The following is a 22,961-nucleotide window of genomic DNA, read 5'->3' on the forward strand; positions in this document are numbered from 1 at the left end:
CAGTTTCGTGGGATCCCGATCGCCGATACATGGTTTGCGTTTCGCTTCTGGACCACGACGAGAGGAAAACGCCAATTGCACTTAACTCCCCCGGCACGTGGTGGAGGTGCGCGAGCGCACGCCTATCGACCAGATTCTCGTCTCTCCTCTCGTTTCCTCGCTGCCAACAGAGGCATGTATGCATTTCACTTGAATCCCGGCTACGGCAACGCCTCAAACGTCTTCCGGGGATCGGAAATGTCCGGTCCCCACGTGGCAACGCGGACACCATGAGGAAGGGAATTTCGAACACGGCCTGAACAAAAAAAAAAACAAAGGGACCTCGCTTTCGCCCGTGGCTGGATCTTTCGATCCGTCGACTTGTCACTCGAACTGGTCCGAATGCGACCGGATGGTCCATCATTGTCTCATCACCGGCGAGCATTGAATTGGCCGCGTCGTTGTTTAAATCTCTACGAACGGACACCGGCGGAACAAGCACGCCGTGACAACGCAACGGAAAATATAGTGTCCAGGAAAAATGTGACATGTGCAAATGGTGATTGTTTGTACGGCTTGTTGAGGAACTTGTCTGTTTACTCTTGTCGTTTATCGACGTGCCGGATCGTTTCGCGATAAGTCTCGGATCCGTATCGAACATCGCATCGAAGGACGTCCGATGCGCCGTTCCCGATGTGCCTGCAACCCTTTGGCACCGCGTTACGTGCGATGGTCCAATCACGGGACTGACGACACGAGAGTGCGTCAAATCTGACCTGTTTCGACGTCACAGAAATGGGGCGTCGAGTTCGAGCAACGAGCCAAATCGCGGCTGCAGCTGAAACTCCGTTCGAGTTGTTTCTCCAATAAAATGCGTCGAGCGAATGGTGTGACTGCATCGAACCGCGTGGAATTGCGGCCTTCCTGACATCGAAGGGTGTCGCGTCGAGTTATCCACACAGGCCTGGAGCGTTGTAAATTGATAAACCCCCGTCGCCCAGTTCTGCTGGTAAATAGGCCACCTCTGGATAGATTCGACGGAAAGCACACGATCCAGTTTCCCGATGGAAAGTCTCCCTCGGACACCGATCAGTGACGCAACGGAGCGTGCCGGAAACAGATGCGATACCATGATTCTAATCGACAAATTATCGGTTTCGTAAAACGAAAGAAAGGCTCACTTCAAAAGGAAACACTGTTCGTGTAACTTCGAGAAGATCACCTCTTCCAGTTCGAGCTGACGTACCTGGAAAATGCGGAGAACCTATCACTGAAAATTTCGGAATTGGGCAATTATGCGTCGAAACACTTTTGCTATTCGACTCGGGGCAGTTTCGACGAGGGCCGATCGCGAGATCGAAGAAGATCGAGTTGAACAAGTAGATCGGTAAGCCGGACAACCGTGGGCTATCTTTGCAAGGGGGTGACGAACGATAAAAGTTCCTCCTTCACGTTTCAGCAACATCGACTGCTGATAACAGCTGAAGACGGTTAATATAATAAGAGTTCAGGGGGAAATGCTCATGCATACGTTCGCCAGATCTTTCAATCACTAGGTATCGGTTCACGGAACAGATCTCGCTGGCATGTGTGATAATTACTTCCAGGAAGAGGTGAGTCGTTATTGTATTTCTTATTGTTAGCAAGTAAACGACAATAAGAAACTTAAAAAGAGTGACTTTAAGGGGAAAAGTGCGAAAAAATACGACACAGTGGGGAAATCACTGACGAATTATTGTCGCGTATTTGAAGTCAGAGGTGGTGCCGCGTGAATAAAAAATGCCACCCTGTTCAAAATTATCCAAATATATTATATATTATACATAAAAATTATTAGTATTCTTTAAACTTTCTGTTTGAAAATTACTAAACTAGTCAATGCTATTTGTTATTTTAATTATTTCAGTTTTTGTTTTGTTTTAGACGTTATTAGGTAGTGACGGTCGTTTTCACAATGAGGAAATTACTTCGTAACATATCGGTAAGAAGAAAAGACATACTTTCCGAATAGTCGAGCAAGTGCGACCAGCGTACTAATGCTTTTTGCTTGAAGCGATCGTGTATCTGTGTTGTTCGATTTAACTTCGTTTGTCGCTTGCGCTCCTTGAAAGTATCCGGAGATGATGCAAAGTCGAAACAAAATCCTGCAAATAGCTTTCGATTAGTATTTCTCAAATGGTTTTTCAATTACGAGTATACAATACCTTTTACCATTGAAATTAGTTTGTTTTTTATTTGGAGACATTATTACGTTTTCAGAGACTTCGTAATACAATTTAAAGTGGAACATATTCTATGTACTTTGGAAAGTATTAGTCGGACAGGATTTACAATGTTAATCGTATTCTCATTTTACGCTTTTCAATTGTCATCTACCTACAGTCAGCATAATACGTATTTTGCAATGGAATGTAAAATTTTTTGAACGAGTCATAGAACAATTCAATATACTGTAATAACACAAATGTGTAAATGGTTACACGCAATCTTTTATCACAAATCGCAATCAATGAACGTATAATTTCTTTGATAATTTTTATCTTAACATTTTATCTGACATCCTTATCTGCATACCTGCCATCGATAATTAACTCAATCGAAAAAACCTGATTCGAAGTTTTTCGAATACACAGTTCTCAATAATTTATTGATGTTCGAGTTTGAGTGGAACGAATTATGATGCATGCGCCGCAATTATACTGATAGTGTCAAATTTAAAGGGGAGTTGCTGAGCATATACCTACACTACACTTCCCTCGTGATACTATGTACAGAGTCTTCTAAAAGTTACCAATCAGCATTTTTCTTGCAAACAGTAGGCGTATAAAAACAATTAAAGAGAAAGCAGCCGTACTGAATTTTATAAATAACATAATAGCGTATATAGACTTCTCTTTTCTAAAGAATTTTTGTAGATACGTAACGATCTTCGATTGTTTAAACAGAATGCTACATATATTTTTTTTATGTCAACTAGAACGAATAAAAGTTTCAATATTTACCGATCCAGATAAAAGGGAATTTGAAATAAAAATGTTTTCAGAGAATATTTCTTAAATTGCGTTTTACTTATAGATTAATTTGATATAATTATTTACTTGCGTACAAATACACTTTGAGCAGTCAATTAAAATTGTTAGCTATTTATGTCAAGTCCAACAAAAAAATTGACATTGATCTCAAAGAAGTGGGTCAAAAAATATATAAAACATAATTGATACGTAGGAATTTACACGGATCTAGCTATACTTGCCATGAGATCATTATTACCGTTATCATAAATTAAATAAATACTTTTTCACAATCTATTTGTTTTTGGTTCGCTGATAAAGTGGCAGTCAATGGTTTCCATGCGTCGTGCGCATAGCCGAAATTTGTACAGCATCTAAAATTGTTTAACGACAGAGATTGATAGCAGTCTTACAGGAACAAGGTTCGAAGAGAAAGGAGGATGTGGTGAGACAGCCCAATTATACACTGATAATTCATTCGATAAAGTCGAAGAGAATCGTGGTTCGGCGCTATCGCGGTGATAAATAACACCTCACCCGTTAATCAATTCCACCGTTTCCGGCGATTGTCACAATGTGTTCGTCGATATCAGAGGTGACTCTGGTATTAGGCGAACAATCATGCTCTCAATTATAATCTAAAATCTGAATGGAAGAATAGTAGTATGAATATTATTAACAAATTAATCAGTAGCACACCATATTGCCTTAAAGCTGTAATAAAAGCAAAAAGATAGTGCAATTATTAATTTTATTGTTCTTCAATATTTTCCTTATAAAATATGTCTACAATTTTCATTTGGTTTTGTTAAGTTATTAGTATACAATCCAATTATTGTACTATTTTTAATTATATGCGTCAAACAACCAAAGAAAATATACTACTAAAATGTATGTCATTATTATTAAACATGATGAATGATTTCCATATTCCTGACATTTCAACAATCACTTGAACGGTATAACGTGGACTATTTTTAATGAAACCGGAGATTTTATTGTGATCAAACATGATGAGTCTACCAAAATATTTATCAGCTATGTACTTATCAAATTATCTCTGCAGCGCGAAGATTTTTTCACAGATTTTATTACTGCGGATCTTTATGCAAAGCAAAAATCTTCCGAGTCGAAAATTTAAACAAAAATGTGTTCCTTTTAATAATTTCGATATGTCTAAGATGGTGTAACAACGTTTTTAGATTCTTCTAATGTTGTCACAATTTTGTATTTTACATATTCATTTTTGTCGTAAATTTCCAATTTCAGTTTCAATAAGTAAGTTTTATGGAGTTGTGATCCGGTAGTCAATGTGTTAAATAATTATAATAATTTAAATAGTTTTTTAAAAAATCTATATGCCGTACATAAAGTTATAAATTAGTTATCCTAAGTTCCGATAAACCAATTAAAGTATACACTTATTAAATAGTGATTATGATACAATGTTATTGTGTTATATCTTATTAAAGCAATGAATTTATAAAAACAATATTTTGTGTTTAGGTACTGTTACGCGGTGGCGACAGGGTGCGAGATAATGAGCGTAACCTTTTCAATTTCGAGTTCGACAGTAAGGTTTACAAGAGTCGACTGCGACTGCGAAGATGGTTAATAGGCATTCTAATTTTCCTGCTGATATCTCTGGTCATCATAAACACCTACACCACAGATCAATTTCCGGCCGTACATTTCGGAACTGTTCTCAACATCTCTTCGCAAGGTATATATATTTTTTTATAAGCGATTCTTGCCCTTATGCAGGGTGTTCGACTACAGTTGGGAGAAAATTTAAGGAGTGGTTCTCCATGAGAAAATTAAAAATCCGCCTAAAATGCGGCAACCGGACCAACAGAGGTGTACGTGCGTACATCATAGAGGCGCGCGACAGTCACGTATCAAGTGACAGATAGTCCACGTGCCTTGCAAGAAGTCACCTGGCAGGAATTCGGCAGGAATGTGAGTGTAAACGTTCGATTCTTGTCAAATAATTGGCTGAAGTGTGCGAAGTCAAAGCCTATTGGTTGCGAGCGAGGACCCCCTTTGACACGTGACTGTCGCGCGCCTTTATGACGTAAGCAACGTACACCTCTGTTGGCCGGGTTGCCGCATCTCAGGCGGATTTGCGATTGATACTAATTTTCTTTTTCAGATAACTACGTGGAATTAAAGACGTTCTTCACGCCCGTGTCGAATTCCGGCTTCGTGATCCATAACCAGGGTTGTCGAATTCCAGCGATGGACCCTTTCGATCCGGCCATCACGCGATTCATTCACAAAGAGAAACCGATCGCCTGCGAACATGGAACTCATCTGCCGCTTGTCGATTCCAACAACACAGCGGTATACGTAAACCCGATGGCAGCGCAACATTTTTACAACGAATCCGAGGACGTTAGCTGCTGTTGGCGACCTTTCTGGCGACTGAAAGACGAGGATAATGTTGTTACGTCAGTAAGACTCATAATTTTTACCTGTAACAATACATTACGTTTTCGAAGCAATCGGTGCTTTACAAATTCCAACGGAAAGCTATCGTAAAGGTATCGCATGAAGTCAATCATTCAACCCTCCAACGAAATTTCTGTGTGCGTCACAGTGAAATGACATGCGAGGCCTGTCTAGAAAGTATCCAATTTTTGTTTATGTCAGTGGTGGGCACGGTAAGGGTCCCACAGCTGCCTGCTACCCCCACCAACGTCCAACGGATGTGGATAGACAGCATTAGCCGCACACGGGTCGGTCAGTTATGGCGGGACATACGCAAAAGAGGGGGCGGGGGAAGCAGGCAGCTCAGGGGGCCCTACCGTGCCCACCGCTGGTTTATACCATCATTCCGGAATGGACTACCGTAAATAACACGTGTTTATATTAGTGGTGAGATCTTAATAAGTGGCATAGCCATGAGACATTTGCCTCTATGTCTTCAATCTCGTGTTGAACGCACCTGCCCATTTGGCGCAAATTGTTCAACAATTCTTGCTGAAACATGGACAGTCCTGACATAGCTTTCTGTAACGTCTGGCTGTTCCCCAACGGAAGAAATTCTCTGCAAGGAAAAAGATCTGTGGAATATGACGGAACAGCTATTGCTAAAGATAATTTTCAAAAGTGTTTGTGGAAGCGGGAGGATACCTGAAAGAACGTTGCGGATTCCAAGGGGCGAAACTTAGAAGGGTACATAGATAGAACGATACTTGTTTCCGCTATAAAGTTGGATACTTTCCGGACAAAGCTCGTGCGATCGCGGCTCGTACCCGGTCAGCGAACGTTTGGCTTGTTCTATGAAATGAAGCATGTAAAACTATTTTCACTTGCAGATTCAGCAACGAGTGTTTCACCTTCCAGAATTCGTCGACCGTCAGGGCTGAGTTCGTGAAGATTGAATGTACCCGGAACAAGGAGACAATATACAAGGACTACCACGCGTTCTTGCCCCGTTTCCGATCGATCGAAAACAAATACGACGGCTCGAAAGCCGCTAACGCGAAATCCGAATACCTCAGCCTGTTGATACTCGGCCTGGACTCGGTCTCTAGGATCAATTTCCACAGGATGATGCCGAAGACCGTTGGGGCTTTGGAGAAGCTCGGAGCGGTCGAGATGTTAGGCTACACGAAGGTAGCCGACAACACATACCCAAACCTAGTACCTGTTCTAAGCGGTCTATCGGAGGGAGAGCTGCACGACCTCTGCTGGCAAACGAAAGACAAGACGTTCGACGAGTGCCCGTTCATCTGGAAGAACTTCAGCGCGGCCGGGTATCGCACAATTTTCGGCGAGGATGCTTGCGGCATGACGACGTTTAATTATTTGAAACCAGGGTTCCGTGTACAGCCGACCGACTACTATTGGAGGCCGTTCTGCATCGCTTCGGAAAAAGACATCGGCAACACGCACAAGCTGAACGCGAATCTATGCGTCGGTACCAGGAAGACGTTCGACAACTTGCTGCACTACAGCCGGAAAACCGCCACCCAATTCGCCAAGGACCCTTACTTCGGTTTGTTCTGGGAGGCCAGTTTGACCCACGATTTTTTCAATTACCCGCAATTAGGCGACGACTCCTATCACGACTTCATCTCGTACTTGTCCAACGAACGGTTACTCAACCGCACGGCGCTGATAGTGATGAGCGATCACGGCATGAGATGGGGCGAGTTTCGCGAGACGTACCAGGGCAGAATGGAGGACAGTCTTCCGTTCGTATTTATCGTGTTGCCTTCATGGTGGAGAGACAAGTACCAGATAGCCTGGGCGAACCTCCGGAAGAATGCCCGCAGTCTGACGACAGCTTTCGACTTGCACGAGACGTTGATGGATCTGCTACAGTTGAAGAACGTGGAGGAACCTACTCTGAAGAACCGTTACAGAGTACTGTCGTCGATAGAACGCTTGCCCCGCGGGATTAGCTGGTTCCTACCGATACCTGATTACCGTACGTGCACTATGGCAGGCATAGCCAGCCATTGGTGCATGTGTCACAGCAGTAACGATGTACCTTTAGACGACAAGAAGCTTCGGGACAAAGCCCTGTTCCTCGTCGCGGAGCTGAACCAGATGCTGAAGAAATTCGTGCAATGCGCGACTCTCAAGCTGAAAGAGATAAGGGCCGCGAAAGCGTGGAGAGACAAAAATGATAAATCCGATCTTATTGACTATACGATAACGATCCAAACGGTACCCGGCGACGCGATATTTGAAGGGACGGTGCGGGACAGGGGCAAGAATAGTAGCAACAAATTGGTCGGGTCTGTTAGTAGATTAAACGCGTACGGCAAACAAAGCGCTTGCGTCGATGAGTTCAATATGAGGCTATATTGTTACTGCCTGTAGGGTTTACGTGTTTCGTCGCCTTCTGCGGTTGCTTCGCCCGCGGCTCTAATATCTTCGGATAACATTGTCGCAGTGAAATGTATATAAGACGAGTCACACTGTGATAAGATTCTTACCTTAAGGATGTAGAGTACTCTCACGACATTTCATACTTAACAAATTGAACATTTAACATTTTCGCGGCGTTGTTACCTGTTGGTTGGCTGCTTGCTCACCTACCAGGCGGCGAGATTCTAGTCTGTTTTTATTATTAGACTGCGGATTTCATGCATTTACGGCAAAAAATGAGTAATTGCAATTTGAAAAAGTAACTAGATTCCAAGAATTAGAGAGAAACCATATGTTACTTTCGACCTACAAAAATAATTGAAGAAAGAAAGAACGTTTCAAAGTCGTCCTTTAACTTCCCGGGTTATAGCAACTGGCCTAAGGGGGTGTGGCGCTGTTGCACTGCGAATTGTGAACACATCTGCAAGTAATTTGAGCAAATTAATTGTCAGAATATTGCTTAAATGCAAAACTCCTTTAGATGAATAATCAGTACACGTAGAGAGAGAGAGAGAGAGAGAGAGAGAGAGAGAGAGAGAGAGAGAGAGAGAGAGAGAGAGAGAGAGAGAGAGAGAATCAAACCCTTGGGATGAATTCGGACAAAGATTTTGGAAGTTACCAAGAATCCTGGAATCCACTCTATTGAAAATGAAAGAATTGAAATTTGAAGTGAAAATATTCATGGAGAGTTGTGATGCATAATGTATCAATCTTGATGTTTAAATGGTGCTGCATCCTCTTAAGGGGAGATAGTTTATGGGGTCTGAAAAATATGTCTGCCAAACGAATGTTTAAAATTGAATCAATTGTCGAAGCTAGAAGAGTTTGAATAATTGAACGGTGTCAATAAAACACCAAATATTTGTAATTATTTTTGTTGTCTAGAAAAACGATCTAGAGCTTGGTTGAAATAACGGCTGTCTAAATCAGTCTAACCCCTTAGGATGACAATTGTTTAATAGTCAGTGCGTGCTATTTTCATAAAAAAGATTTTAAAAAAACCTTCGAAACGCGCATTTAAAAACGAAAATTCTGACTAGGTTGCCCTTCAGTTAACACGTTTACAGCCCGAACGTTTAAATTTGAATAGAAAAGATACAATGACTTCTTTAAAGATAATACTTTGCTGTTGTAGTATTTTCGAAACGGTTTTCAAATAAATTTAACTTGTAGTACTTGTACTGATATTCACGTGACTTTTTAGTCAAATTATTATAAACAACGAATGAAACATGGAGCTGAAAACGTGTTATACGCCCTGGATAAACCATCGTCAGTGTTTTAGTTACCTATTTTACATCTCTGCAAAATAGCGATAATTTTGAACAGTTTCCTGTATAATAAAAATGGCCTCTTATACAAGCTGTACGAGAACATACAGAAATGCAATGACAAATGTGATGTTAGAACAATTGCGATTTAGTAATTTCGAGAAAAATTCTGTAGCATACTTATAAGTACGTGTAGTATTTTTTTCTATTTTAAAAAATGTAAAATAATTGCGAATCTGAAACTGAAAAAACGGTGGTCAACAATATGCTCACATTACTGAACATTTTTTGTGAATAAAATCAAGCGTGACAATATTCGAATAATTTTGAATGGTGCGTACAATTAAGACGATAAAATATGAATTGCAATTGGAACTTGTTAAACTTATTTTCTTTATAAAATAATGAAAAATAAGGAAAATTTTAAACTGCATCGGTAATGAACGTTAACAAGATGAAATAAGTGACCCACACTGATTTGTACAAATTTATACATGCAAAAATCAAGGCGTGATTTATCAATCGTCAATTGTACGTAATTAAAGTAAAGGTGGTTTATTGCGCAACCGTTTTAAAGTTTCAAGAGACATCGCTGTAATTACATCTCGTTTCCCATCGATCTATACAGGGTGTCCCGGTATTGATGATACAATCATGGAGGGGATAATTTTACATGAGAACATAAGTCAAAAATACGGAATAAATTTTTTTCGTTTGAGGCTTTGTTTTTGAGAAAATTGACTTTGAAAATCCGTCAAGATTGCGTGCCTAGCATTTGTAAGAAGTAGAATCAGTAAATAATGATCGGACGTGTCAGACAATTGCTATTCAATAGCCCGCGTGTTCGTCAAATTTTCAAACTTTTTCTCGAATTTTTTCGAATACAAGGCATCAGATAAAAAAATTCATTCCAGATTTTCGACTTATTTTCTCATGTAGAATCACCTCCTGCACGGTTGTACCATCAATACCAGGACATCCCGTGTTATATTATTTTTATAAAGAGTTATACATATCGACTGAATTAACATTATTTTAAATCATGGAAGGATGACAGTATTAGATCAGATAAGGAAATTGGCTAGTGTTAAGGGTGTATTCCCATTTAGAAGAGTTGAAAAATCGACTTTTTATTTGTATTGCATTTTCTAACAGTGTTATGCTTTAAAAATAATCGAGAATGATTTGAACGAAATATTGATGTTGTTGATTTTAATTCCTATGTTTTAAACAAGTGTTGTATTATTCATTGCAAATCATTGTAAATGTAAAACATAGTTACATACAAATTTTACTTTACGAGCAGGCTCGGATATTGCCGTTTGTACAGTCAGCAAAAACATTCATTAAAATAATTAAATTGCATCACTTTTGGTTTTTTAGTGTTACTTTAACATAAAAAGATACAGTCTAAATGGATAATCACCTGTAGTCGAACACTCTATACATACATATATACACATATACAGTCCACCTAACTTGGAACTCGCGTGTTGTATACAGTATGTCTTTTTCAACTGATAATGCAAGGATATCCTACACACCATTGATGAATGATTATTATAAAAATCGTTTTGTATAAAGAAAGACATCACATATTGTAAATAGTTCTTTGTACATAACATTGCAAAGACAATTTCAAGTTCCACTTAGCTTCTTTAAACAAATTATTAGATCAATATAAGCTAAATTGACAAAGTTTTGTTCACAACATTTTTCCAAACTTTGCACACATTAAAGTTCAGAACGATTTGCATAACATGTATGTACTGTGTGTGTGTGTGTGTGTGTGTGTGTGTATACGCACAGCATATATGCTGCATTAGTATGGATATTTTTGATATGCATCAAGTTTTAAGAAACGTTTCCAGTAGAAGTTACTTGGTTTAATAAGAATTGTACGAACATATAGAAATTTATTTCACAATTTCATTAAAAAAAAGTTGATCTTGAAATTTCTGCTGTAATTTCATGTATAAAAAGATCATTTACAATTATTTTGTGCTCTGAATGATGTATAATATATGCTTGTGTGTCCAGTGTCAAATAACATGCTGTATACATATAATCATCTTCTTTTCACATTATAAAACTGATTAAATATAACGTTGAATTTGTTAAGTGTGCTGTAAAGAAAACTTGGACTGGGTCCAACGTAAGCCTAATATTGCCTAAATCTTGATATATGGATTTAGTTATTTGTTCGTTAATAAATAATTATAATTCACAGAATTTCCTCATTCAGTATATCTACATATGTATTTAATGTTCTTGCTGTGATAATGAAATAATGCTTATAGTATTTGTTTATATGATAGTGTTAAAAAACCATTTACTTCAAAAATTTGTTATGTATTGACTTTCAGAAACTTATATAGGTTCACGCAGCAAAATTGCTGTATTGCAACTCCTTTCAATTTGACCGAAATTTTTTTTTTAAATACATCGAAATAGAAATATATTTTTTTTATGTTACATTCATGTACAAGATGTCTCAGATATTTAAATGAATTCTAAGCAAATTTAAATGTAAAAATAATTACTATATGAGACAATGTCCAACCATCAGTTTTGAATTAATAGTAAAATGTCTAAAAATTTTTAAATACTGCAATCTATTTATACTCTAATAGTAATAATATAGAAAAGTATTAATATATTCTATCATATATGTATGTATACTATATGTATGTCTGTATACTATATGTATGTATGCCATATTGGCAAATTTACTTTCAATTTTAATTAATCTTATGTTGTTCGATTAATATCAGCGTTTAATTTTGGAATGATTTAATGATATACATTAATGTAAAATGATTATAAAATTGACAAATATAAATAAGGTAGAAATATGACAACTATATAGAAACTGTAGTTTATTTAAGTCTTCATTTGAATGAGTGCAATAGAAAAATTATTTATAAAAGAACAAAATAGTTACAAGTGTGTTGTACTGAATGAAAAAACTGTACCTTACGTCTTGTAAACAAAACATATACAGCAGTGTTATAAAAACACATGTAAACTAAGAAAAATGTACAATTTAATGTAAACATTTTTGTAATAAAAATCTTAAATGCCAGTTAAATAATTAAATAGTACTATTTGTTACAAACAATGGAATTATGTTTCACGGTTTGAAACTGTAATTTCGTAATCCACTGTTTAAATGCAAAATTTTTGTTTTTATAACGCATTTATGCATCACTCATCCATATTAAACATAAAATAACTTATTTTAAATGATGTATTCACATACTGTTTAGATTGGTATAAATTATTGGCAATAACAAATTCACCACTTTTGTATAATGAGACAGGAAGTATGTGTACTCAACGGTTACTATGTTATGCTAGTTGTATACAACTTAACCAACCTAACGTTTGGCTACCAATCCCGTTGGTACCACAATATTCAAAGGAAGAAAGAAACACCACCTGGTATAGAAACACACAATGTCAACACATGCACTTCAATTATATGCACTGTTTATAATGTCACTTTGTCTATACATTTTATTTAAAATTCTTAGATTCTTGTTATCCCGTTATAAATTCGATTTACTGAGTCTTGTTGGAATAAATTTTTTATTTCTGAAACAGACATAAAATATAAATGTATCGTAACATTAAACAAAAAGGCAACTTAAATCTATTTAACTTACCCTCTTTCTGTGTATTCGTGAATTCTGTTTCAGGGAATGCAACATCAAACGTAATGCATAAAGTACCATGGAGATTGTTATTGTCATAATTAGGCATTCCTTCTCCTTTCTTCCGAATACGAGCTCCTGGTTTAGTAATCTTATCCCTCTGAATAGTCACTTTGTGACCATCTAAATGTTTCAGATCCATTTTAAAGCCTATCAGAGCATCCTGCATAGATATAGTAACATTTGTGAAAAGATCATCGCCAATCCTTTTGAATACTGGGTGCGGCTGTGTTCGTATTTTCAATATTAAATTCCCAGGCTCTCCATCTACATGGGGTTCCCCTTCTGCTGTAAACTTAATTTCTTGCCCATCCACCATACCAGGTTCTACTTCAACTTCAAGCAGTCGTTCTTCAGTGACAAATTTAACATTTGGACACTCCGAACATACATCTTGTTGTATCATGTGATATCTTCCATTTCCTAAATTACGAGCGACAAATTCTTGTCTACAATTACATTTTCTAGTTCCTTTAGCTGGCTTCATAACAGGCCTATTTCTAGTTATCTGAAAATGAATACAGAATACTTAAGTTCAATCGATTACTTTTATTATATACTAAATCTCACCTCTATAAAACTTCCACTATATAACTCTTCTAAGGTAACCATTAAATCCATTACAATATTAGATCCTTTTGGTACTTCTTGTTGTTGTTGTTGGGATTCCCCACCAAAATGAAAACCAAAATCTCCAAAGAAACTTGAGAAAAGATCAGGATTATTCGTCATACCATCTCTTTTTAAACATTCTTCTCCACACCTATCATACATTTCTCTCTTCTCATTATCAGAAAGAACTTCATAGGCTGCACCTAAGTCTTGGAACTTTTGTGAAGCAGTTGGGTCATCTTTGTTTTTATCAGGATGCAATTCTTTTGCCAGCTTCCTGTACGCCTTTTTTATTGCATGTTGGCTGGCAGTTGATGGTATGCCTAAAATGGCATAAAAGTCCCTCCTACAAACCACGTAGCTTGTTGTATTTATTACGATTATGAATGATTAAAATTGGAGATACAGTATCAAATAATTTTGTACAAGCATAAAGTTTACAAAGGCAACGTATACGATTGTGAACAAATATTGTGCAAATAGAACACCAAAATGACAAGATATATTTCACTAAGATATTTCAATATATTTACTGGTTTTTAAATAGTTTACTTGCATTTGTTTTATTATTATACTGTTAGCTTCACAAACAAATAGTTTATAAAATTGGAGGTTATAAATCTTTTGCAACGTATACATTATCTAACTATGCAACAAACAAATTATAGAAAAACAATTAGGTGTGTTACTTACCCTGCTGCAGCTAAGATTATGTATATTGTTAAATTTATGAACAAAGAGAAAATTAATTTTATCGCTGCCATCCTAGCAGACGTTATACAAACATCGGTACTTAGGTCGTGGTCGTGGGTGCTCCTGATTGGCGAACCGAATTTAATTCGCTCGCTTCTGATTGACGATGAATTTTCAGGTACATTTCTATGTAACGAAAACGTTACAACTAATTTTTATGAATGGAAACTGATTGATCGGTGTAAATTTATATAGACTTATTTGTTCTTTAAATTTGTATGAAAAATGTGAACGATATAGTTAGACACATAAGAGTTCAAATATTTCTAAAATTTAAACAAATAGAAATGGACATTCGTGATACTGAAATACGTGCATCAGAGAGAAACAGAGAGTACTCCCTGATACCAGAGAGGATCATCAGAATAGAGAGCGTAAGAAATATAGTTGTTGTTAATGATGTCACCCGCTAATAGGCCAGTTCCAAACTAAAGCGTAATTAAATAAACAAAAAAGTTAACGATGTCGGTATTTCAGATCGTGAGACATGAAACCCCATATGGAGATTGGTCTACTCTTATACCACAGACGAGGTATAAGGATAGACCTATCATCCAATGCATTTTCGTGTCCAACGTTTTTGGGGTCACGTAACTGGACGCGACTAGCTACGGCGGCGTGGTTTTCGCGAAAGAGAAAGAATCGTCGACGAGACGCTCCTCGCCGCGGAAAACGCGGGAAACGCAGGCGCACTAACGCGTGCCGCATGGCACATGCGCGTGAGCGCCGCCGGCCCCACAGGGTCACCGAAACCCCGGACGTGAGCACTCTCTGTTCCTCTGTGTGCATCCATACCAATTCATACAACACATACCTATCCACGTACATTCATATTTACACGGTATACATACATAGACATGCATAGATATGTGCCATAGTGGAAGTAGAAGCCCTTCAACAAGCCGCTATCTTTATTTCGCCGTGCTCAAGAATGAGTAAAAAATATGAATTACGATGTAATAAGGTGGTAACAGCACGCAATGTTGCTTAGTCAGTCCTCCTGGAATGATATACATACTATATTTGCACACATCATGTATTACACTGTAAACTGTAAAAGAATAATATCATAGTACATATAGATACCGACTGCCGAGCAGCGTTACCAGGTGTCAGTTTACTGCTCCGGGATAGTTGACAAGTTGACATACAATTAAGATTATAATAAAGTCATTGGTCTAATCATGTCAATATGTAAATTCTATCCAGTACTGCTACAGAAAAATTTATTAGAACAAATCCAGTCACAAATTACATGACAAAAACGTTGTTGGCTATAATTATTTCCTTATAAGATACTCATAGGTTATGAAAATAGTGTATCGAATATCGCAAAATGCAGAAACATATGCACTTATGGAAAGGCGTTGATAAAGTGTTGTACAGTTTTAATGACAAGCCTTGTGGCATTATTTCCAAATTAGTTACTATTAAAGATCATGTTTTTGTAACAACTACCTCAAATAATTTATATTATGGAGAAGTATCGTTTACGGAAAACGAATCACCAATATTAATTTTCAACAGTGCTCCATTCAATGTAGTTGACATAGCATCCAACTCGGAGCATTTGTTTATTGTGGATATTAATGGATATGTTTTGAAAGTAAATCCTCAAGATATGAGTGTAATAGATACAATAATTCTAAAAGAAGAAATCAAATGTTGTAGTCATGGGTATGATCAAAATTTGTGTTAACTATTAAAATTAATGTTGCAATTAATTTTTTATCGGTAATGTTATTACAGATATAAACAAGAAAATGAAATTCTTAAAATAAAATCGATAGCTGTCAATGATCAAGCAGCATTGTTTGTAACCGAAGAAGGCCAACTTTGGGCTAGTGGCAATCAGTTGCAGATAGATATCAATAGCACAGAGCCTAAAAAAGTGAAATTTTTTGAAGGTAGAACCATTTCCATTGTTTCGTGCGGTTTTAATTTTAATGTAGTTGCTGCAAGGAAAACACTAAAAACTATGAAAGATGATACAGATAGCGAAAGCGATTTAAAAGAAGATGTTTTCGTTAATTCATGTCCTCAGTGTCTTAACACTATATTACTAACTCCTACAAGTGTAACATCATCGGATACTTGCCCAACTGGACTTATTGCACAACAATTCAGCGAAGATCGCTCGACCATCTCAACCAGCGCTTTATCAATTAATAGTAAAGACTATGATTCTACATCTCTTGCGGATGCTATTAAAGCAGAACAAATTGCTAAGCTAAGTGAAAACGAAGAACAATGTTTGAACAGTACTATGAACTCTGATAAAGAGGAAAAGAAAAATGTTATTTTTATAAACACAGAAGTTGCAAAACAGTTTCTAACCAAACAGTTATCTTGGGTTTCTTCTTATGGAAGTGTTAAAGAAGACATACCTTTGGAGAATATTGAAACACCAACAAGATTACTCAAACAAAATGTATCTAATGTAGCTAATTTGGTGTATGAAGGTGTAAAAAATGTAGGTGATAAAGTTGTTACATTATCTAGACATATGAGTGGAAGTTCAGACATTAACGAATTCAAAAATGATAGTAGCGAACATTTAGTAGAACAAGCAGAAGAATGTTTGGAACCTGCTAATACTAGTTTGGCATTAAGTTTACGATGCGAAGAATTTCCATGGTCATCGAGTAGCGGCACTTCGGAGCATGAATTATCCCAACAGGGATTAAATGAAAGAATTACTACATTAACACACGCTGGCAGTAACATTTTGTCAACTGAACTATGGACATGGGGTGATATTGAATTTGGACAATTGGGAACGGGAGATACTATTAATCGTCTGCGACCTGTTTTAGTGGCGAAACTTAGCAATATTGGACTGAGAAAAGTTACATGTGGTGCATTTCATATTGTGGCCTTAACATTGGATGGTAGAGCCTTTACTTGGGGAAGAAATAACTGTAAACAAGTGACACTGGAGTCGAGTGCCTATGAAAGTGCACCTCAATTGTTTTCCACCAATTTATCAGTAGACGAAAGAGCTAAGGATATAGCAGCTGGCAGCTTCCACAGTTTAATCATGATGCACCATGGCTTATACTTTATTGGAAAGTCAAGGTAATTTGACAGTAATTCAATTAAAAACTATTATACATAAATAATGTACTTCTATTCAATGTCCGATTAACGAATAGACGAATAAGACCAATGTCTAGAGCCCGGCTTTAGTATAGAAAAAAATAAAAATAAATAACAAATTTTGTTGTGGCGTCACTGGCGTGAAATTGATATTGGAGCTGGCGACTAAGTAGTAGTAACTAGTACTACTACTAAGTAACTAGACCTACTAGTCGTAATCCGTCACTGCTTCTACTTATTTATTCAAATCCATTATAATGATTTCAGTAAAATTGGAGACATGTTTCACCTTGATATTGAAATATGTGGCGACTGCAGTATAATTGAGATATTTGGTTCAGGAGAATATAGTTGCTGTTCTGTGATAAATGAAACTGAAAGAAATATCTCTCAAGACTTAATAGAGGATCAAACCTATATGGAAGAGATATTGATTATCTATAAAAATTTAATCAAGCCATTGCAAAAGAAGGGAGGTGCTATGCAAGAATTGAATGTTTACGAAACATTGTGTAGATGTTATACAGAACTGTTAAGTTTTAGTGTACTACATATTATTAGTCTTTGGAACTATTTCAATCATATTGGTGAAGCATATGAAGTAGTAGTTGTTGCCAATGTTGAGGAATACATCACTGTATACAAATATTACTTGAATGCGATATGCGATGTTATCTCTCTAAATGGTTTTACATATATTGCAAAAATAATTGACGTGCCACGAATAATAACAAATTTATTTACTAGTAAATTGAAAAGTAACGAAAAAAAAAAAATTGAAAATGAAATTGTCATCACTATGGCATTAAAATATCCATTGCATAATCTAAATAGGTAAATGTACATTTATGAATGTAAATTACATACATGAACCTTCGTTACTTCTTTCTTTATGTATTAACAAATATATATCGTATGTGTATGCAGATATAAAAACATGATTCATAATTTGATGATGTGTAACGATGCAAGAATGGGTGTAGAACGATTTCAAGATGCTCTAATAAAATGGGAGCAGATATGCGAGGAACAAGAAAAACAACAAAAAGAAGCTGAAGCAACAAAGTTGTTTTGGAATAGTTCTGGCAAATTGGGAGAACTTTTAAGATCTCCTAATAGGAGACTTATAAGAGAATCAAGATCACATCCCATAGCAATGGCTAATTCTAGATATTTTTCTACTCATTGGTTTGCTTTGTTGACTGACATATTTATTCATGTTACTGGAACGACTCATACAATTTATCCACTTAAAACCTTATGGGTATCAATTTTAGCAGATTCTGAAGCACTACAAGTAAGTTAAACTAAATTTCAGGAGATTTGAATTCAGATTGTATTGATTGGCTACCTGTAGTATAATTTCTTATACGTTTATCTTTCAGAATGCTATATTAGTAAAAGCTCCAGAAGACACATTTGTGTTGTATACTGAAACACCCTGTGAGCGTAACGAATGGTTACATAGTTTACGATATGCTATAAAATGTAATCTACAAAGGGTTATTGGGCATGAGCCACCGGTAACACGCTCTGGCTCTTATGTATTTATAAAGCACAGTCTTTATAAACAAGCGAAATATACTGGTTCGTACTATGTATTTTCTCTCTTTTTTTTTACAAGAATTGACTTTTTCTAATGACATAATCAGTTATCTATATATACATAAAGATACATTTCTTTGTTGTTGAAATAAAAATATTATATATATTTATGTGTAGGACGTTGGCTACTTGGTAAACCACATGGTTTTGGAAAATTAGAGTGGAATGATGGTCGTGTATATACAGGACAGTTTCATAAAGGTGTTTTTCATGGAACTGGAAAAATGGAAATTCCATCACATGGTACATATGAAGGACAATGGAAAGATGGTCAACAAACTGGATATGGGACCTTAAAGTCAGTTTATTAAATAAATAATAATATAATTCTGACATAATATATTTCAGACACAGTAATGGACATAATTTATTTTAGGTATAGTAATGGAGACTTTTATGAAGGATATTTCAAAGATGGAGTACCACATGGTCATGGTATTAAAAAAGAAGGTTACTTCATGGCATGTGTAGCATCCGTTTACATTGGAGAATGGGACAACGGTGTCAAGCAAGGTTACGGAATTATGGATGACATTGTAACAGGTATATACAGTTATTGTATAATAGAACTGGAAGTACACCAAAATTTTAGAGTGTTTTAGAAAACAAGTAGTAGGTACTTGTTAAGTCTACAAGACAAAGCTTGTATACATATACGCAAACATTTACATTAAAGCAAGTGCAAACATAGTTTGTGTTTTTAAATTCTAACATGTACTGTTAATAGAGAAGACGATACTGTTTTTATTCTATCTATCAAGAAGGTAATATAAATATTTAATGATAAAGAATATGAATAAAAATTTTTTCATAACTTTATAATGCATACATTTTTCTTATAATTATATGTTTAACACAAAATTCGTAATTAGCCTGCAATAAATTAGCCTCGCAGTCTTTGTGTGTAAGCTGTTTATTAATTATCGATTCATTAAATAATGTAATGTTATTATAGGTGAAAAATATTTGGGATCTTGGAATAATGATATGAAACATGGTCCTGGCTTAATTGTAACTTTAGATGGTATTTATTATGAAGGAGTTTTTACGCAGGACGTTTTAACGGTAGAATTCTTAAAGATTAAACATTTTTCGAATATATATATAACAGTATAAATTTCTAGAAACATTAAAGCAAATATACCACTTAATTGAAGGGTCATGGAGTCATGGTATTTGAAGATGGTACTCACTATGAAGGTGAATTTAAATCAGCTGGTATATTTTGTGGAAAAGGTACATTAACCTTTCAAACTGGTGAGCGATTGGAAGGCAATATGAATGGAGTATGGAATGAGAGTGTAAAAGTTGTTGCAACATTACATTTGAACGACAATAGGGAAAATGTACAAACCAATTCAAAACCAATGTACGTGATTCATAGGGCAATGAGTGTTTGTATTTATATGCAAATGATTTTTGTTATTTTGTTATAGGTCATTTGGGAAGTTGTGCGTACCACCAGATCAAAAATGGAAAGTCATATTTAAACAATGTTATCAACAACTTGGTATACTTGAAGCAGATTCTAAAACTACAAATATGACGGACAAATGTGTCCAAGCACAACGTGCGTGGCAAAATGTTGCTAGTATAATGACTAAATCTCGCCAAAAAACACCACGTAAAAAAAATATCTCGATGCATATATCGAGTACTAACGAAATAAATGACAAAACTACCGACGAGTTAGATAAAATTCCCAGTTTTGGAGAAAAATTAACTTACGAAAATTATAAAGATATTCATACATATTTGATGAAAGCTTTTGAATGTCAACATCATCCATTGGGTGCTCTTTTAACAGATATTTCTACTGTATACACAGCTACATATGGCGGTGTAAGAGTTCATCCTCTATTGCTCGATCATGCTATATCTGAACTTCACAGTATTACATCAAGAATATATGAAATAGTTACTTTACTATTCCCAATATTACCACCTGATGGAACAGACATTTCACTGGAATCAGAAAATGGAGAAGAAGGGTATGCTGGTTTTCCTTAATTACTATAGTTCACGTATTTTGTGTATTTGTAGATACTACAAGTGATTGCACAAAATGTAATAAAATAAACACCTTAGTAAAATTTTAGTAATCCAATGTAGAAAATTATCTTCAATTTATTTTCTTATGGAATAGTTTAATTATAAACATAACTAACTAACTATAATAGCTTAACTAAAAACAATAAACTGAATAGTTTTTACATTACTTTATTAGGCAAGTTGTAAATACTATTGCCATAATGCATCCAATAATATTACCTCGCATGCACTATGTACTTTTTGTACTATATGCTCTACATAACACGAAAGAAGATGAAGCCTATTGGAAAAGACTAATGAAATGGAATAAACAACCAGATATAACGTTAATGGCTTTTCTAGATATTGATCAGTAAGTACTTCTATATTGCTCGTATTGAAAAATATAATTTATTATCTTTGCATATAAACTGACAAATGAAATTACAGGAAATTTTGGAAGAATGAAGATTTAATAAATCTGGCCGAAAGTAGACTACAGTATCAAGCCAAATCACATTTCAATGAAGCAATAGAAACTTTACAACAATTGAAAACCACATTTTCTCCATTAGAAAAGTTATTAATTGTAAAAAATACATTTGAACAAATGACAAAAGTAAGTATATTTGTAATTATGTATTATATTATTTAAGAAACTACTATACTTAGCTTTCATTAGATAGTACAAAGAGAATTGGGTTCTACATACCTATGGACGATGGACGAGCTACTTCCTGTTTTTTGTTATGTTGTTATACGGGCTAGTATATTAAAATTAGGCAGCGAAATTCAGTTTATAGAAGACTTTATGGAACCTTCCTTGTGGAATGGCGAGCTTGGAATTATGTTTACCACGCTTAAGGTGAGAGACAGTTTTTCAGAAAATCATTTAAAAGCCGAGTGATTTAAATATTTATGTTTTTAGGCAAGTTATTATCAAATATTACAGGAAAAGATTAATGTAGGCGACTAAAAATGTAAAGAATACAATATTATTGGAAAGTAGATAAAAATGTGAACAAAAAATTCATTCTAACAATACTTAAGATGATAAACTATTAAACAATAAATGCGAAAAGAATAAAATTCAATAAGTCATAACAGAGTACCTCAGACATCAATGTTACTTAGGTAAAAACAATGTAGTTTAAGAAAACTGTATGATATCATTCGAATGATAATTCATTTTTGTAAATAGTAAATGATACACTTATTACATTATTTCAGCATGGCATAAATGTACTGTAATATAAATTAAAATCATTGATCTATTAATTTGGTTCCACTATTTTTATATACAGTAAAAAGCTGTAATATACCTATGCATTCATTTGAATATGTATTACATACAAAGTAAGACTTTAATAATAATAATATGAATTATATATTTTAATTTATAATTTTTAATATTAATGTATATTCTCTTAAGTTTTATCAAGCATTTATGTAACATGAAATTCTACAAATTAATAGTATCCAAGTTGTTTTAGAGTAATTTTCAGGTATATGAAGAATGCCAAACCAAAATTAAAGAATACTTTAACATCTATAATTATGAATTAATATAAAATGTTATACGATTACTTAAATAATCTACTGCCATAAATCATGGAATTTATGAAAACTACATTATAAGATCATTTAATATTATTGAATGCATGTGCAATTTATATAATATCCTATTATAATATTATGTAATATAACAATATCACGATAGTGTATGTAATGCTTTATTAAAATATATTGTGTTGTTACTCCTAATTATATACTTCTAATTCTATTAAAAATTGTATAAAGATAACAACATTGTGATATTTTGAATTTAAAAACTGATTTCGAATTGACATAAAAAGATTTTTTTGTATGATAATCAGTACTTTGAATTTACTAATTAATAAACATTCTTGATAAAATTAGTAATATCTCATAAAACGTTGATACATTTAATGAACTAAATGTTACTGAATAATAAATAATTGTATTATATATACATATCT

At 35.2% G+C, this 22,961-nt stretch overlaps 3 protein-coding genes across 6 annotated transcripts; 2 read left to right on the top strand and 1 right to left on the bottom strand.

Moving 5' to 3' along the window:
* The first annotated feature begins 1,397 nt into the window (after nt 1-1,397).
* On the top strand, nt 1,398-11,793 carry LOC143355987 (uncharacterized). 3 transcript variants are annotated; one of them, XM_076791276.1, is made up of 5 exons: nt 1,398-1,592; nt 1,903-1,960; nt 4,497-4,713; nt 5,143-5,440; nt 6,311-11,793. In XM_076791276.1, the coding sequence occupies exons 2-5, from the start codon at nt 1,934-1,936 to the stop codon at nt 7,824-7,826; spliced, it is 2,058 nt and encodes a 685-aa protein (XP_076647391.1). In that variant the 5' UTR covers nt 1,398-1,592; nt 1,903-1,933; the 3' UTR covers nt 7,827-11,793. The 3 variants fall into 3 exon arrangements, with proteins under 3 accessions (XP_076647391.1, XP_076647392.1, XP_076647390.1); XM_076791277.1 differs by lacking the exon at nt 1,903-1,960 and having other exon boundaries at nt 5,143-5,444; nt 6,339-11,793; XM_076791275.1 differs by lacking the exon at nt 1,903-1,960.
* Nucleotides 11,794-12,007: 214 nt separating this feature from the next.
* Nucleotides 12,008-14,340, bottom strand: Shv (DnaJ heat shock protein family member shriveled). Its single transcript, XM_076791279.1, has 4 exons — nt 14,167-14,340; nt 13,432-13,819; nt 12,814-13,369; nt 12,008-12,742 (listed from the first exon to the last, which is right to left on the bottom strand). Exons 1-4 carry the CDS (start codon nt 14,235-14,237, stop codon nt 12,678-12,680), a joined length of 1,080 nt encoding a protein of 359 aa, XP_076647394.1. The 5' UTR covers nt 14,238-14,340; the 3' UTR covers nt 12,008-12,677.
* A 638-nt stretch (nt 14,341-14,978) lies between these two features.
* On the top strand, nt 14,979-22,726 carry Als2 (Amyotrophic lateral sclerosis 2). Of its 2 annotated transcripts, XR_013082601.1 has the most exons (15): nt 14,979-15,903; nt 15,976-17,304; nt 17,593-18,159; nt 18,253-18,622; nt 18,711-18,912; nt 19,048-19,228; nt 19,307-19,473; nt 19,886-19,995; nt 20,088-20,299; nt 20,367-20,921; nt 21,158-21,334; nt 21,412-21,580; nt 21,644-21,826; nt 21,890-22,095; nt 22,192-22,726. XR_013082601.1 is itself a non-coding variant. In XM_076791304.1 (14 exons), exons 1-14 carry the CDS (start codon nt 15,563-15,565, stop codon nt 21,935-21,937), a joined length of 4,611 nt encoding a protein of 1,536 aa, XP_076647419.1. In that variant the 5' UTR covers nt 14,979-15,562; the 3' UTR covers nt 21,938-22,726. The 2 variants fall into 2 exon arrangements, 1 of the variants encoding a protein (XP_076647419.1); XM_076791304.1 differs by having other exon boundaries at nt 21,890-22,726.
* The last annotated feature ends 235 nt before the right edge of the window (nt 22,727-22,961 follow it).

Source organism: Halictus rubicundus, chromosome 7 (assembly GCF_050948215.1).
Source record: "Halictus rubicundus isolate RS-2024b chromosome 7, iyHalRubi1_principal, whole genome shotgun sequence".
NCBI classification, from domain to species: domain Eukaryota; kingdom Metazoa; phylum Arthropoda; class Insecta; order Hymenoptera; family Halictidae; genus Halictus; species Halictus rubicundus.

What these genes read in the sequence shown, in the direction of transcription:
- LOC143355987 (XM_076791276.1), top strand. Translation starts at nt 1,934, where the DNA reads ATGAGGAAATTACTTCGTAACATATCG. An exon ending in AATTACTTCGTAACATATCG is followed by an intron (nt 1,961 to 4,496) that starts GTAAGAAGAAAA and finishes TTTTGTGTTTAG; the next exon opens with GTACTGTTACGCGGTGGCGA. An exon ending in GACGAGGATAATGTTGTTAC is followed by an intron (nt 5,441 to 6,310) that starts GTCAGTAAGACT and finishes TTTCACTTGCAG; the next exon opens with ATTCAGCAACGAGTGTTTCA.
- Shv (XM_076791279.1), bottom strand. Translation starts at nt 14,237, where the DNA reads ATGGCAGCGATAAAATTAATTTTCTCTTTGTTCATAAATTTAACAATA. An exon ending in ATAGTGGAAGTTTTATAGAG is followed by an intron (nt 13,370 to 13,431) that starts GTGAGATTTAGT and finishes ATTCATTTTCAG; the next exon opens with ATAACTAGAAATAGGCCTGT. An exon ending in CACGAATACACAGAAAGAGG is followed by an intron (nt 12,743 to 12,813) that starts GTAAGTTAAATA and finishes TGTCTGTTTCAG; the next exon opens with AAATAAAAAATTTATTCCAA.
- Als2 (XM_076791304.1), top strand. Translation starts at nt 15,563, where the DNA reads ATGCAGAAACATATGCACTTATGGAAAGGCGTTGATAAAGTGTTGTAC. An exon ending in TCAGAAAATGGAGAAGAAGG is followed by an intron (nt 20,922 to 21,157) that starts GTATGCTGGTTT and finishes TTACTTTATTAG; the next exon opens with GCAAGTTGTAAATACTATTG. An exon ending in CATTTGAACAAATGACAAAA is followed by an intron (nt 21,581 to 21,643) that starts GTAAGTATATTT and finishes AGCTTTCATTAG; the next exon opens with ATAGTACAAAGAGAATTGGG.